This window comes from Oryctolagus cuniculus, chromosome 12, assembly GCF_051225735.1.
Source record: "Oryctolagus cuniculus isolate XC-2025 breed Fujian yellow rabbit chromosome 12, ASM5122573v1, whole genome shotgun sequence".
NCBI classification, from domain to species: Eukaryota; Metazoa; Chordata; class Mammalia; order Lagomorpha; family Leporidae; genus Oryctolagus; species Oryctolagus cuniculus.
In genome coordinates this window covers 12,009,811-12,024,655 of record NC_142878.1, presented here as the reverse complement: position 1 = coordinate 12,024,655, position 14,845 = coordinate 12,009,811, and the positions used below count along the sequence as shown (strand labels likewise).

At 54.4% G+C, this 14,845-nt stretch overlaps 2 protein-coding genes across 6 annotated transcripts in view; one reads left to right on the top strand and one right to left on the bottom strand.

The window, feature by feature from the left end:
* Positions 1-4,772, top strand: part of MTMR10 (myotubularin related protein 10) — a 51,330-nt gene extending 46,558 nt beyond the window's left edge. For 3 of the 4 annotated variants that reach the window (XM_051822254.3, XM_089311189.1, XM_089311187.1), the window contains 2 exons: positions 990-1,172; positions 1,850-4,772. In XM_051822254.3, coding sequence (XP_051678214.1) covers positions 990-1,172; positions 1,850-2,449 — 783 coding nt within the window. In that variant the 3' untranslated portion in view covers positions 2,450-4,772. The remainder of the gene's footprint in view (positions 1-989; positions 1,173-1,849) is intronic. The other variant, XM_051822255.3, reaches the window with a different exon arrangement.
* Positions 4,773-6,461: 1,689 nt separating this feature from the next.
* The window catches only part of FAN1 (FANCD2 and FANCI associated nuclease 1), a 33,250-nt gene continuing 24,866 nt past the window's right edge, over positions 6,462-14,845 (bottom strand). For both annotated transcript variants that reach the window (XM_008269777.4, XM_017348355.4), the window contains 6 exons: positions 11,583-11,747; positions 10,783-10,933; positions 9,350-9,453; positions 8,500-8,694; positions 7,272-7,400; positions 6,462-6,799 (listed from right to left, as the gene is read on the bottom strand). In XM_008269777.4, coding sequence (XP_008267999.1) covers positions 6,662-6,799; positions 7,272-7,400; positions 8,500-8,694; positions 9,350-9,453; positions 10,783-10,933; positions 11,583-11,747 — 882 coding nt within the window. In that variant the 3' untranslated portion in view covers positions 6,462-6,661. The remainder of the gene's footprint in view (positions 6,800-7,271; positions 7,401-8,499; positions 8,695-9,349; positions 9,454-10,782; positions 10,934-11,582; positions 11,748-14,845) is intronic.

Genomic DNA, 14,845 nt, shown 5'->3' with positions numbered 1-14,845 from the left:
TTAATGAATTCTTATTTGGCATAGAAATTCTGGGGGGAGGGTGAAGATATATTTATTTATTTGAAAGTCTGAATTAGAGAGATCTTCCACCCACTGGTTCACTCTCCAAATGGCTGCAAGGGCCAGAGTTGGGCTAGACCGAAGCCAGGAGCTTCATCTGGGTCTCCCACGTGGATGGAAAGGGTCCAGACACTTGGGCCGTCTTCCCGTGCTTTTCCCAGGCCATTAGCACAGAGCTGAATCAGAACTGGAGCCGTTGGGACACATACTGGTGCCCATATGGGATGCCAGCATCATAGACAGTGGCTTTACCCACTACGCCAAAGAAAATTCTTCAAAAACATTTTTTAAAAAGCTCTGTGTGGTAGGTGTTGCAAAGCTTAACCGTGTCCCGATGACTGCAGGCCATCATTCCAGCAGGGACGAGAGCTGGGCTGTGGCATCTACATTCCTTCCTGCTTTCCTCTTCCTACAGAAATTCCTGGGGGTTTTGTAGAAATTTTGGAAAAATTCTTTAAGGTACAGAACAGCAAATAAGAGTCTTCTGCCACCATTTGAATACCCAGTATTGCGGTGCTTCCTCCAGGAGACGTTGTGCCTGCTTCAGTCTGCAGTTCGGGCTGGGCCGTGCTGCCTGCCGGGGAGCCCAAGCCCTGTGCACGGTGAAGGGTACCTTCCTCCAGTGGCCTTGCACTGCTCCCTTGCTCTGGGGGGACCCAGGGCGGCTCAGCCCGCAGCGAGGATCTGATGGTGTCTGTGGGGGAAAGCCTACGTCTCAGGTTCTCACTGGTCGGGGGATGTGGCTTCCTTGGGCTCCTAAGCTGGGTCTCCAGGGCAGGCGTGGCTCGGTCCTGGAAGCGGGAGCACTGCTCTGACGGGTTTTTAATGCTCTAGTTCCGCACATTTCACCTGCTGCATCGAAACAGAAGTCACACGAGGACGTCTTCAGTTCTGTCCTTTCACAAATACGCAGCTGTTTTCTTTTGTAGGAATTTGCTATAAGCAAAAATATCCAGTTGGGTGATGAAAAGGGCCTGAAATTCCCCTCGGTGTGGGACTGGTCCCTCCAGTTCACAGCGAGGGAGCGCGCCCTCTTCCACAACCCCGTCTACATCGGCAAGAGCACGCCTTGCCTACAGAGCAGCTCCATGAAGTCTTTCAGACGGACAAAGGTAAATTCTAGCCGCGCGAGCGAACACCCGATGCCGCCTCACGCAGACACATCTTTCCCGGGGCACACAGCGTTAAAACCGGCCACCGCTAATGCACCTTTCTGAGGAATCCCTCCCTTTCTAACTAAAACGGCGCATCCTAACCTCCTCCTCCCTGCGGCCCGCAGTGCCCCGCGAGCATCTGCCTGCGGCAGCTGTGGCTGTGGGCCTGGGGGCGCCTGCCCCCTGGGCACGGGCAGCTCCCCAGGCTCCCTGGGGCGCGCCGGGACTCGGTTTCATTGTTCTTCGGAGTCTGAGATTTGCACTTGCTGTTGTTAATGGATAGGGTGCACCCCCCCCCCCCCCCCCGTGCAGGCGTGGGTGCGGCCTCAGCAGTCGGTGCTCTGTGCAGTTAAATCCAGGAGTCTGAGATTTGCACTTGCTGTTGTTAATGGATAGGGTGCACCCCCCCACCCCCCCCCCCCCCCCCCCGTGCAGGCGTGGGTGCGGCCTCAGCAGTCGGTGCTCTGTGCAGTTAAATCCAGAGGCGGCTCACAGTGCCACCGAGCAGGCCTGGCAGTGCCCTCGGAGGCTGCAGGCCCGACCGTTTTCAGGATTTGGGCTGACGTTTGCGCCGCACCTTCGTGAGCCTCCCAGAACGGGAAGCCCGGAGAGTAACGCGTCTCTGTTCCGCACAGAAGAGCTACAGCTCCACGCTCAGAGCAGTGCCGTCCTCCTTCCGCAACGGAGTCCTCAGCGACCCGGAGCTGCTGCCCAGGAGGAACTCGCTCGTCCTGAAGCCGAAGCCGGACCCCCAGCAGCAGGCCGACGGCCGGGGCGGCGACGCGGAGCAGTATTTCCGAGACTGGTTCTCCAGGCCGTGCGACCTGCACGGCGTGATTCTGCCCCGCCTCTCGGCAGCGCACATCAAACTCTGGAAGCTGTGCTACTTCCGCTGGGTCCCCGAGGCGCAGATCAGCCTGGGCGGCTTCATCACGGCCTTCCGCAAGCTCTCGCTGCTGGCCGACGAGGTGGACGCGCTGAGCAGGACCCTGCGGCAGCAGCGCGGCGGCGCCCTGGACGCCGGCTGTGCGGAGCCGGCCCAGAGCAGGATGTACTTCCGCGCCGGCGGCCCGCAGGCGCACGCGGCGGGCACCCCCGAGTTCCTGTCGTCCTCCTTCCCCTTCTCTCCGGTCGGGAATCTGTGCCGACGAAGCATTTTAGGAACGCCATTAAGCAAATTTTTAAGTGGGGCCAAAATTTGGTTATCTACTGAGACACTGGCAAATGAAGACTAAGACGTAGGGTTTTCTAGACGTTTTGAGGGATGCTGTACATTTTCTTCTCTAAATTAAAAGTGCTAAGCTAGACATTTAAAACTTGGATCATTGTTATATGTAAGAATAATAGTTGAAATTTGCACTAATATTTAAAAACGAGGAATCATGTTCTTCACGGTTCTAGGTGGAACTTCAGGTCTCCTCTCTCTAAGTGGGCCTCATCTTCAGGGATGGGCAGGCACACATTCCCCCTTCCTGTAACTCATCAAACCAGGTGTTGTCTGCTGTATCCCGCTATTCCGAACCAACCCAGAGAAACAGACATCAAAGTGAATAGTTCCATTGTTTTCAGAAACACCCGGTAAAATCCCCAACAGGCATTCGCAGGCGTTCATGGATTTTTCTGGTCACTTCTGTTATCTGTACTTGAACTCACCTGATGAGGGTTCGGTGTTCTCAGGCCAGAATTTATTATTTCAGACCACGTTGGGACCTTAGATCACTGTGTTTTCAAATCATGAGTTTGCTTTAAGCTACACAGAACTGTAAAGTGACATGCACTGTTAACTGTAAAGATACTATAATTAAACTTGGAAGTGCCTTTAATATTAAGATACAAGTAACACTTTTTAAAACTGGGGAGTTAAAATCCCACTGCATATTGCAAGTAGATTTTTAAAAAGCTTCATATCAACAGCCCGGGGTCCCCAAATCTGAAAGTCTGGGGCGCTGATCCCAAGAGGCTACTCAGGCCCCCCCTCAGTGGTGCAACCCCAGCCGTGGCAGCTGGGAACCATGTGAGCAACTGCTGCGCCGCCTGCACCCTCAGAACCGCGGGGCTCCTGCCGGTCTCTCCAGTGCAGTCAGCTGTCGTTGGCACGTGCAGAGGTCCCTCCCTTCTCAGAGTTCTTGCTTAGGAAGAAAGAGTAGGAGGAGGACAGGGAGCTTCTCTCGGAACACTGCCTCTTCAGAAATAGCCACAGCAGCGGTCTTGAAGCTGAGGGGCAAAGGTGCCTCAGCCTGAGACCCCCTTGGTCGCACACCTGGCGACAGGAGCCTGGCCAGCACCGCAGGAGGCCAAGCCGGAGGTCTCTAGCCCAGGCCGTGCACTGCCCCACCCCCATTCCCTGATTAAAAGACCCACGTGTTTGTTGTCTATGGTCTCCTTAAACTGCTATCTTGAGATTTGGAAGGTTTTTATAGTCAAGTGTCTAGTTAGCTTATTTCCTTTTGTAAAAACAAGTGTTCTCAAAATAGTGTTTGCCTTTATGTGTACCAAACAGATGTATATATTTAAGTTCTTTACCTTTTAAAAATTGTTCGATAATGCGTCTAGATTAACAGGACAGGAGTTCTTATAAAACGTCTTAGGAAATTCAACTTGGGGATGAATCCAGTGTTTCTGCCCACCTGTTGCCTCAGACATAAGGGCTGCTTTCAGTGTGTATAAATGACATCATCACCACCAAACATTTCATGATCCTTGATTGGAAAACGGCCTGATCCCTTTAAAACACCACAGCCTTCCATGCCGTGTAAAGTGTAATAATCATCCTCCCTTTTCAGTAAGCTGCTTTATTATTTCTCATTGTTCTCAATTCATTTTTTGGGTTAAGCATCTATTTCTCTAATCGCTTCCCTCACACATTTATTTCAACTCATTTAGTAATTTTTTAAAATTTGTAAGTTTAAAAAACTAGGTACTAATACTGTTTTAAAATAGAAAATATGCATATTTTTGTATGATAAATGTTGTAAAATGTTTTATTTTTGCTGGAGAGTTGTTGTATCATGATTATTGTGCCACAGGTTATTGTGCATAATATGAAAAACAACTGTGACAGCCTTACATCCGGGCCACAGTAAAGCTGCTCGGCCCCTCTACCTACAGGAAGGACTCTGTGGAGGAGGGGTGCACGTGGCTCTGTACAGGGCTCCACGGGCCGCGGCTCACGGGCATGGCCATAGCCCCGAGTGGAGCCTGGGCTGCTGAGCGCCACACACACGCCAGCCAGCGCCGGACTCGGCAGTGTCGAGCTTAAAGATGTACAGTGTCTTACTGATATTTTATGATGGAGTTTTAAAACCAAAAATGCTTGACTCTATTTAAGGAAAGGATATTAGTTTTTACTAACAGAGGGTGCAAACTGTCCAACACCTGCAACAAAGTCTGCTTGCTGTGGCAGTAACCTCATGGAATTAAAACTTGACCTTGAAAGCTAAAACCTTTGTGCCTAAAACTGATGACTTGAGCTAAGTAGGATGAGCAGGGAGATGACAGGTCTGTTTAACGGATTGAATGTGAACAAAATTGTGACTGCTAATAAAACTTTGACACAAACCCTCTGCTGTCGGTATCAGTGTGCAATCCGCAGGAGCTCAGTGACTGCAGACACACAGGCGTCTTCCCGCACTCACCACACTTGCGTGCCACCCGTTTGCTGTGCACGCCCTCTAAAGTCGGGTGGTGAGCAGCAGCACTCCGAACAGCCCCAGACCCGGCTAAGTGAAGTCCACAGGGATGGTCGCGAGCCACGGCCTCACTGCTCCTTCCAGTCGATGGATGCACAAACCGGGCAGTAACATTTCCCACGAAGGGCTCAGAGTCCCCGGGGGACAAGAACACGGTCCCTGACTCCTGGGCCTGGCTCTTGCCATCCACCATCCCGAATCTGGGCCCTTCCAGCAGTGGTAAGGCACTATCCTGTTCAATTATTATATCAATGTACAAATCACCCCTAATTTACTCATTAGGATGTTTTCTATTAGATAAAATCCCATCCGCTGTCCACACCCAAATGCCTGCACTGGCAGGGCTGGGCCAGGCTGAGGCCAGCGACTCTCATGTGGGTGGCAGGGAACCAGTTATTTGGGCTGTCACTTGCTGCCTCAAAAAAAAAAAAAAAAAAAGTGTGTTTATTTGAAAGGCAGAATTACAGAGAGGCAGAGAGAGAGAGAGAGCTTCCATCCGCTAATCCACTCCTCAGATGGCTAAATAGCTTGAGCTATGCCAATCTGAAACCAGGAGCCAGGAGTTTCTTTTGGGTCTCCCATGTGGGTGCAGAGGCCCAAGGACTTGAGCCATCTTCTGCTGCTTTCCCAGGTCACAGCAGAGAGCTGGATCAGAAACCAGGAGCCAGCCCATATGGGATACTGGTGCCGCAGGCAGCAGCTTTACCCACTACATCACAGTGCTGGTCCTAGTTGCCTCTCTCTTTCTCTCTTTTTTTTTTTGACAGGCAGAGTGAGATACTGAGAGAGAGAGAGAAAGGTCTTTTTCCATTGATTGGTTCACCCCCCAAATGGCTGCTATGGCTGGCACTGTGCCAATCCAAAGCCAGGAACCAGGTGCTTCCTCCTGGTCCCCCTTGCGGGTACAGGGCCCAAGCACTTGGGCCATCCTCCACTGCCTTCCCGGGCCACAGCAGAGAGCTGGACTGGAAGAGGGGCAATCGGACAGAACCGGCACCCCCAACTGGGACTAGAACCTGGGGTGTTGGCGCCACAGGCGGAGGATTAGCCAAGTGAGCCACGGCCCGGCCCCAGCTGCGTCTTACCATGTGCATTAGCAAGAACTAGAATTGGGAATGGAGCCGGGACTCAAAAACCTGGGCATTCCAACATGGGATGAGGCAGCCAAAGCAGCTTTCTGACCACGCCACCGCACGCCTGCCCCTCAGGTCTGTGCTTGCAAGGCCAGCACGCTCCTCCGCTGATCCAGCCCTGCTGCTGAGAGCAGGCACGGACACGCGTCCTAGGCAGGTAAGCAACTTGACGAGAATCTGAATTTTCTTTTTTTAGATTGTTAAAGAGATCAGAATTTCATCTGACCCTCATGCATAAACATAAAACAAGAATGTTTAACAGCTTAAATGAGTAAAGCAGCAGAAAAATCTAGATGAACCAGGCACCTCCATTCCAGCGAGCTATTCTGCGTGAGAACCTGAAGCTGTGCACCACCTCGGGTCAGTTGTTTCCTGAGTCCAGCCTAGCACGGAAGCCTGCAGCTCCTCACATGGCCGCGACAGTGTTGACCTTCTGAAACGTTTATTGCCTACTGTGTAGGATCAGTGCATTCAAACAGCAAGTTTTACAATATGCCAACACTATACAGTGAGTCGTGAAACCATTGGTTTATAACGGACAGCAATAAAAATTAAACACAATACATTGCTTTATGCTTTTGAAAGCCTATCAGTATATGGCCAGAGAGTACTGGTTCTGTGGCTTTCAGCTGAGGCCTTGGCTCTTCGCTCCAACCGCAGCCACGTGGCAGACCTCAACGGCGGCGCCCAGCCTCTGCAGCTCGTCCAGCCAGATCACCTGCTTGGGCGACAGCCGGTCGTTGGGGCCTTTCACTTCCACCAGCTGGAAGGGAAGTTTTAAAAAGTTAGTGTCTCAAGAAAACACGCAGCCATCCCAGCAGGCTACAGTTTTCACTAACATCTGCAAGGGAACTTCAAAACATCTGAAGAAAAATGGAACTAAAACACGAATTTTTGAAATTCATTCGTAGTTGTTTCAAGATGTGCAAATTCCACGAACTTTCTAAGACCCGCCCCCCAATCGTGTGTGTGTATTCTGAATCTGAACATTCGGTAAGAAAACCCCCAGCAGGGCCCTGTGGCGGGGGTGGGGGACAGGCGAGGCCCCCGCAGGCACGCAGGGCATCCCAGGTGGCGTCCACCCCCGCGAGACTGCCCGAGAGTGGCTCTGGGGACCGCGGTGCAGCCCTCGGACGGCGACTTCCGCTCGCACGCAAGCTGCCTCGCGGTGGCGGCAGCGAGGCCTCCGGTTCCGTTGTTAGCTATCAGCGTGACTGGACGTGGACTCAACCCACCTTAAAGCGATGGCTTCGGGAGCTCCACACCACCAGGTCCGGGAGGCCCCCTCGGCAGTGCCGGAAGTCAGCGGCCAGGCGCCTGCACACGCCACTGAGGACAGGGCCGCCCAGGCAGGAGACGAGGTCCTGAACACAAAGCACGGGTGGTGAGCCACGCCCCGCGCAGCCAGAGGGCCCCAGTGCAAACCAGAGCTGCCCTGCGGGAATCCCCCTGCAAGCTCTGGGTCACTCATCGCACCTCTGCCCCGGAGACCCGGGACTGGTGAGGACAAAGGAAGTTGGAGCGAGCGCTCAGGGACAGGCTGCGGCCACTCCCGGAGGCGGAGTCCTGCCGGGCCAGAGCTCCCGCAACAGAAACCCTAACTTGGGTAGAAAAGGCACAACTGGGGCCGGCGCCGCGGCTCAATAGGCTAATCCTCCGCCTGCGGTGCCGGCATCCCATATGGGCGCTGGTTCCAGCCCCGGATGCTCCTCTTCCCATCCAGCTCTCTGCTGTGGCCTGGGAAAGCAATGGAAGATGGCCCAAGGCCTTGGGCTCCTGTACCCGCGTGGGAGACCTGGCTCGGCAGGGGAGACCTGGATCGGCACAGCTCCAGCTGTTGTGGCCATCCGGGGAGTGAACCAGCAGATGGAAGACCTCTCTCCCTCTCTCACTGTCTGTAACTCTACCTCTCAAATAAATAAATAAAATCTTAAAAAAAAATTTTTTTTAAAGGCACAACTGAGGCTTTTTTCCGCCTGAACCTGTTCCTGTCGGTGACACTGGCACCTGAGCTGGGGGCAGGGGTGTCTCCCGCTCTCTCTCATACACACACACGTCTAATCTACAAATACAGGTTCGGGTGGTCCTCTGTACCCAGGGCTTCCACATCCACGGACAGAAAATACTCAGGTAAAAAAATAAATAAACCCCGTAGCAAACCAAGACAGACTTCGACTTGGCCACTATTCCCTGAAGAGTGCGACGTAACAGCTGTCACACAGGAGTTAACGCTGGGTGAGGGCCGAGTACTGTGGCGTGATCTATAGCACCCAGGAGGCCGCCACAGCTGACATGCAGAAGCCGTGGCGCACGCCACAGCCTCGGGCTCCCCACAGGTGGCTTCCACGTGCGTCTGTGCCACGTGTGCCACATGTGCCAAAGTGTGCCTTGCTACAGGTGCCTAAAAGACACTCAGCTCCAGGGAGGCTTGACCAACTCCTGCCACACAGGCGAGTGGTTTACCTGAGCTTGCTGGAGAGAAGTGAACCGATCCCAGCTGACGAGGGCGGCCGCTCTGCCTTCCTGGGCCCGCCACGTGGCCGCCACCTGGGCTCGCAGGCTCTCCGCCGAGGCGTCGTGGATCAGCTGCAGCCTGGCCTCCAGGGCCGGGCCCCGGCTCGCGAAGAAGCTGTCCGTGCACAGGTCCAGCGGGCAGGCCTGCGGGGCAGGGAAGCGAGCTGGCGCCTGCGGGCCTGCAGCCAGCTGCAGCCCTCACAGGACTGTTTGCTACCTACGCAGTCTGGACATGGCCGAGCTGTCCACGTACCCCTCTCACAAATGTGTAAACACGATCGGATGTGTAATCTGATGGAAGAGCACGTTATCAGGCTGGTTATTTAGAGAAGCAACTTGCCCCCGTGGCTGGCACATGTAACAGTTGATGTGACAGCCCTTGGCACGGAGCTGGGCTGAGAGACGCCCAGGGCAGGCTGAAGCGAAGGCTTAAAAACATGTTTGGGGATGACCCTGTGGCACAGTAGGTCAAGCCACTGTCTGCAGGGCTGGCATCCCATATGGGCACCGGTTCCAGTCCAGGCTGCTCCACTTCCAATCCAGCTTCCAGCGGATGGCCTGGGAAAGCAGTGGAAGACGGCCCAAGTGTTTGTGCCCCTGCCCCCACGTGGGAGACCTGGGAGAAGCTCCTGGCTCCTGACTTCAGCCTGGCCCAGCCCTGGCCACTGTGGCCATTTGGAGAGTGGACCAGCGGATGGAAGACCTCTCCCCTCCACCCTCTGCCCCACAACTCTGACTTTCAAATAAGAAAATCTTTAATAAAACACAAAGGTCTGTGGGCTGCAGCAAGCCGGGGTACCTGGTAGGCGTTTCTGAAGACGTCTGGAATCCCATCCATGAAGATGACATCCCACAGGAGGAGGCCGCACAGGGTGCTGAAGGTGGACCCCTCCCCGTGGATCCCTACGACACAGGCACACACAGGCACCCATCAGCTCTGTCTGCAAACACAGCACCCCAGTGCAAGGAAGGAAGAGACACACTGGATGCCCCATTCCAAGGCACAAAGCTGGGTTCTAAACTCCAGTGAGCAGCCTGCACGCACGCCACAGGAGACGGCAGAGGCCCCTCCCAGGCCGCAGAGGCCCTGCTGGGGGCGCTGGGCCGGCGCAGAGTCCACACAGGCAGCCTGAATAAATCCTCTCAACCAAGATCTGCCGGGAGGAGGCGGGGCAGTGCCAGCTGCCCTGCATCCCTGGACTTGGCAGGGACTGTTCTGATTCCTCAACTGCCCAGGCGCCACGCTGCTGCCGCCTGAACGCTAAGGACGCACACACGGTGGGTGGCAGGTGGAGAGAACAGAGGTCAGCTCCCCGTCCTCCAGCAGGGAGGCAGGGGGTCGCCAGGCTCTGCAAGGAAATGGGGAGTTGAGGTACAGGTTCATGGCCGGGGTATCACACCCCTGTCCTCAGCCAAGTTCTCTAGGTTCTAGGCTCATCAGCACACCACAGGGGCTTCTCACTCTTGTACACAAACAGCCGTGAACACACACAGGCAGTGGGCAAACACCACACGCCGACAGTTCCAGCACACCTACACAGACATGCACACACACACGCCTTCCTCCTCTCCCACCAATAAAAAAGAAACCAAAGCGTGTGAAAGGTAGAGAGAAGCCGGCTCAGTGGGGACCAATGGTGCTTTTCTCTTACTGGTGTCACTTCCATCAGTGTCACCAACAATCGTCCTTTGCAGCCTCTGGGCTCCCAGGAGAGACACCCACAAAGACGGGGAGACAGGAAACCCTTCGCCTCCTCAGAGGGACAGAGCTCGTTTGGCAAGGAATTCCAAGCGCTGCTCTCTCCAGCCACTTCGCTGGCCCCTGATGCTCCACCACCCAGGAACACATCCCTCCAGTGCCTCCCGGCGCTGCCCTGCCTCTGGGCCTGCTCACACCCCTCGGAAGCAGCCTGGCCCCCGCCCATCCATCAGGCTCCCCGCAGTCCTCTGGCCCTCCTCGTCCCATGCCCGCCCAGTACCAGCCTTTGGAGAGCAAAGACAGGTCCACGTGCTGCCCCGCCACCAGAGAGCACCGTGCCCCAAGGGGTGGCGGCTCCTGACGGAATGGGAAGATGACCTTGAAAACCCAGTCACCTTCCCCATTCCCACGGGGAGCAGCATCTCCTACCGTGGGCAGAGGACAGACGGATGACAGTGTCCTGCTACTGACAAGCCACCATGCAATGCTGTTCACCACACAGTGGCCGGGTGGGGTGGGGGCTGCCGGCTTACCCTGGTCAAAGCCACTTTGTCTGTAATGCTCGAGGGCCAGCTCCTCCACAGAACACAGGACCGTGGTGGGGGTGGCGCTGTCCCCAGTCTCCATCACAAACACAGACTTGCCCATTCCACGCTGCGGGCACAGCCTACCCGTGATGGTCACCTAGGAGGGCAGCAGAGGGGCACGGTGAGCCTCACGGCAGCTTAAGGCCCTGACACCCTGCCTGCGTCCTGAGGACTCGGCATGCAGGGCTCGTGCCATGAGCCCAACTCTGCTGTCCCGGCCCCAGAGCCACCTCCAGGCCCCAGTGCTGCCAGTTCCCACTCAGGAGTTCGGTCACTTACCTGGGGTGTGGCCAGCCCAGCCTTCCGAGAAGGAGGGCGTGACAGGGACACAGCAGCAACGGCCCTGTCCCTGTCCCAGACAACACTCTAAAAACTGCTGTTAGGCTGCTTCCAGTCAGAATGCATTGAAATCCAAAGCACCAGGGCCGGGGCTGTGGCACAGGTTAGGCCACCACCTGCAAGTTCACGTCCCATATGAGTGCAGGTTCAAGTCCTGGCTGCTCTACTTCCAATCCAGCTCATGCTAACGCGCCTGGGAAAGCAACAGCAGATGGCGCAAGTCCTTGGGCCTCTGCACCCACGTGGGAGAACTGGATGAAGCTCCTGGCTTCGGCCTGGCCCGCCCCAGCCTTTGCAGCCATTTAGGGAGTGAACTAGCAGACAAAAGATCAAGCTCCTCCTCTCTCTAACTCTGCCTTTCAAATAAGGAAATAAACACATCCGATGCGCCGAGGACACCGACTTACATGCCTGACCTCTCCCACGGTTATCTCCGGGAGCCCACGGAAGAGGCACCGGTACTTCTTACAGCCTGCAGACTCTCGCAGGCGCACGGCTCTCTGGTAGAGGGACAGCCGGTGTCCTGTCCTGACGTCTGGGTCTGCCAGCCCTTCAGCAATGCACTTAATGGCCTAGCAAACAGCAAAATCACACGTTAGGACCTGTGGCAGCTTCCACTAGTCAGCTTGACAGGAAAAACCACTGCTAGTTATTCAATATTGCTAGTTAGCAAATGAGTGACAAGCACTTCTAGACGTGCAGGCCGTATCCTGAGACCTGCCGCTTTGAACACACGATCCGCTCCGGGCCAATGTCTACGCGTTAGAGCACAGCTGGCCTGCTGTTCGCATGGGCCCTGGATCCCTGTCGCTACCACCTCCGAGGACGGGACCTCAGGGACGCCTGTGCTGCGGACTCGAGAGGAAAACCTGGCTCAGTGGCTGTCAGGATCACCCGAGAAACTTTTAAAGGCAACTGTGCACCCAGCCCTGGTCCACAGATAAGAATCTGCAGCGCAGGGGCCAGGTGTCACACACCAGCGTTCCAAGGTCAATCTCACAGGCAACCAGGACCCAGAAGGCTGGTCCAGATTCCTTATTCCCAGGGAGTGGAACCCAAGGTTTAGGGGAACTACTTGTACCAGGACACTTGAGAAATCAGTGAAAAACAGATGTTATGAGAAAAACTATGGGGGGCCAGTGCTGTGGCATAGCAGGTAATGCTGCCGCCTACAGTGCTGGCATCCCATATGGGTGCTGGTTTGAGTCCTGGCTGCTTCACTCCCAATTTAGCTCTCTTTTATGGTCTGGGAAGGCAGCAGAAGATGGCCCAAGTCCTTGGGAGACCCTGTACCCACGTGGGAGACCCTGCACCCACGTGGGAGACCCAGAAGCAGCTCCTTGCTCCTGGCTTCGGATCGGTGCAGCTCCGGCCATTGCAGCCATCTGGAGAGTGGACCAGTGGATGGAAGACCTCTCTCTCTCTTTCTCTCTCTCTCTTTCTCTCTGCCTCTGCCTCTCTGTAACTCTGCCTTTCAAATAAATAAATAAATAAATCTTTTTAAAAACCCAAAAAAGTAAAACCAAAAAACTATGGGGCTGGGTCTGGCAGAGCAGTGAGGAGGCCTCACTCGATACCACAGTACCTAGATTCTAACCTCACTGCTTCCCAGTCCAGCTTCCTGCTAATGCCCGCTCTGGGAGGTGGCAGCTGATGGCACAAGGAGTTGGGTCCTTGTCGCCCACAATGGAGACGTGGACTGCGTTCCTGGCTCCCAGCTTCAGTCAGGCACACCCTTGGTTGCTGCAGGCATCTGGACAATGAACCAGTAGAGAGGAGCTCTCTGCCTGCCTCTCAAATAGATACTAGATTTATACTTTAAAATCCACCAATTCTTCAAATACATTTGGTGAAAAATGTCCATTTTTTTAAAATAGCTAAGATATGGAATCATCTCAAATGTCCATCAACTGAAGACTAGATAAGGAAATTATGGGATATGTATACCATGGAATACTACATAGCAGTTTAAAAAAAAAGGAAGAAATCCTGTCATTTGCAACAAAATGGATGAAACTGGAAAACATCATACTTAGTGAAATAAGCTAGTCCTAAAAGGACTCCCTGATCTGTGATAACTAATAGAGCACCTTACAGGTCATCTACAGAGTGAAATTGACACTTTGAGACACAATGACTCTGAACAGCCCTTGTCTTGACTGTTGAGGAGCAGTTTTGTCTTTTTTTCATACAATTTGTTGAACTCTTTACTGAGTACAGAGCTAATTGTATGTGTACAAAGTTAATTGAAATCAGATCTTTGTAAAAAAGAAGAATGGGCATAGGAGAGGGAGGAGGAAGAGGGGTAGGAGGGCAGGTATGGTGGGAAGAATCACTACGTTCTTAAAGTTGTATTTATGAAATGCATGAAGTTTGTAGCCCTTACTTAAAAGGTTTCTAGACAAACAAACAAACAAGTATGCTTCTTGGAGTGCAGTCCATGTTGCTCAGACAGCCTGTGACTGTCTCACCCACTGCTCCTCTGCAAACAAGGCAACAGTCACCCTCAGCAGGGACTGCGAGTGTATTCCCTGCCATGGCCTGGAAAAGCAGCAGAGGAGGATGGCCCAAGTGTCTGGGCCCTGCCACTCACATGGGGGGATACCTGGAAGAAGTTCCTGGCCAGCCCTGGCTGCCGCAGCCATGTGAGGAGTGGGTGAGCAGATGGAAGATGTCTCCCTCTCTCTTTCTCTCTCTCTTTGTAACTCTGACTTTGAAATCAATGAGTAAGTCTTTTAAAAAAGGCAAGAGCTCACCAAGAGGCTGGGGGAAGAGAAGGTGGGGAGGGGCTGTTCACTGGTTCTGACCAGGAGAGGCGGCAGCAAGGTGAGGGTCTGCCAAGCTGGAGGCACCTACAAGCCACTGCCACCACCCCCGCCCCGAGGGCGACTCTATGCTACTTATCACAACACCCCCTTCTCTGAGATGCACCTGCTTTATCTGGGGGGAAGAGGCCATGAAAATACGCGTGTGAAGCTCCACACGGAACCTCCGGAGGGACCACAGAACCTCGGGTGGCTTCTCTCCTGCAGAGGCAGCCCCTCGGAAGCAAGGCCAACAGCTGGGTGCTCGCGCTCTCTCTTCCACCAGACCACAACTGAGGGGGTGCTGGGGCGCTGCCCCCCCCCCCGGCCCACTGCCCAGTCTGTGTGGGGGCAACCTGCATTCATGCACGTGTGTGTGTGTTCACTTTCTTACCTACTGAATAAAACTGACCTTATTCACATCAGCACTAAGAATGCTTTGTGCTTGGCAAGAGCCCGGGGTGAAAATTAATGCCCCCACCCCGCTCCAGTTCTGGAGGGAGGAGCAGCCAGCGGTGGTGGCCGAGCAGCACTGACGCCACTGAACGGGACACCTGAAAACTTAAGGCGGCAGATTTTATCTACGTTATACTGTACTACACAACAGAAAAAGGAGGGGGAAAGGAAACTTAAAAATCAGTGAGGGCTCAGGCCACCAGGAGGTAAACGGCCGAAAGAAGTCAAGACGTGAGAATGTGAGGCTGCAGCGGGCTCGGCAGAGCTGAGGGCAGGGGTCTGGCCACAGGAGGGCATGGCCGGCCGGCCGCACCCCTCCCCTGGGGCTGCGGGACCCTGCAGGAAGCAGCGCTCTGCTCTCAGGCTCTGCTGGGGATGGATACAAAGCACGTGGGAGGCAGGAACACACT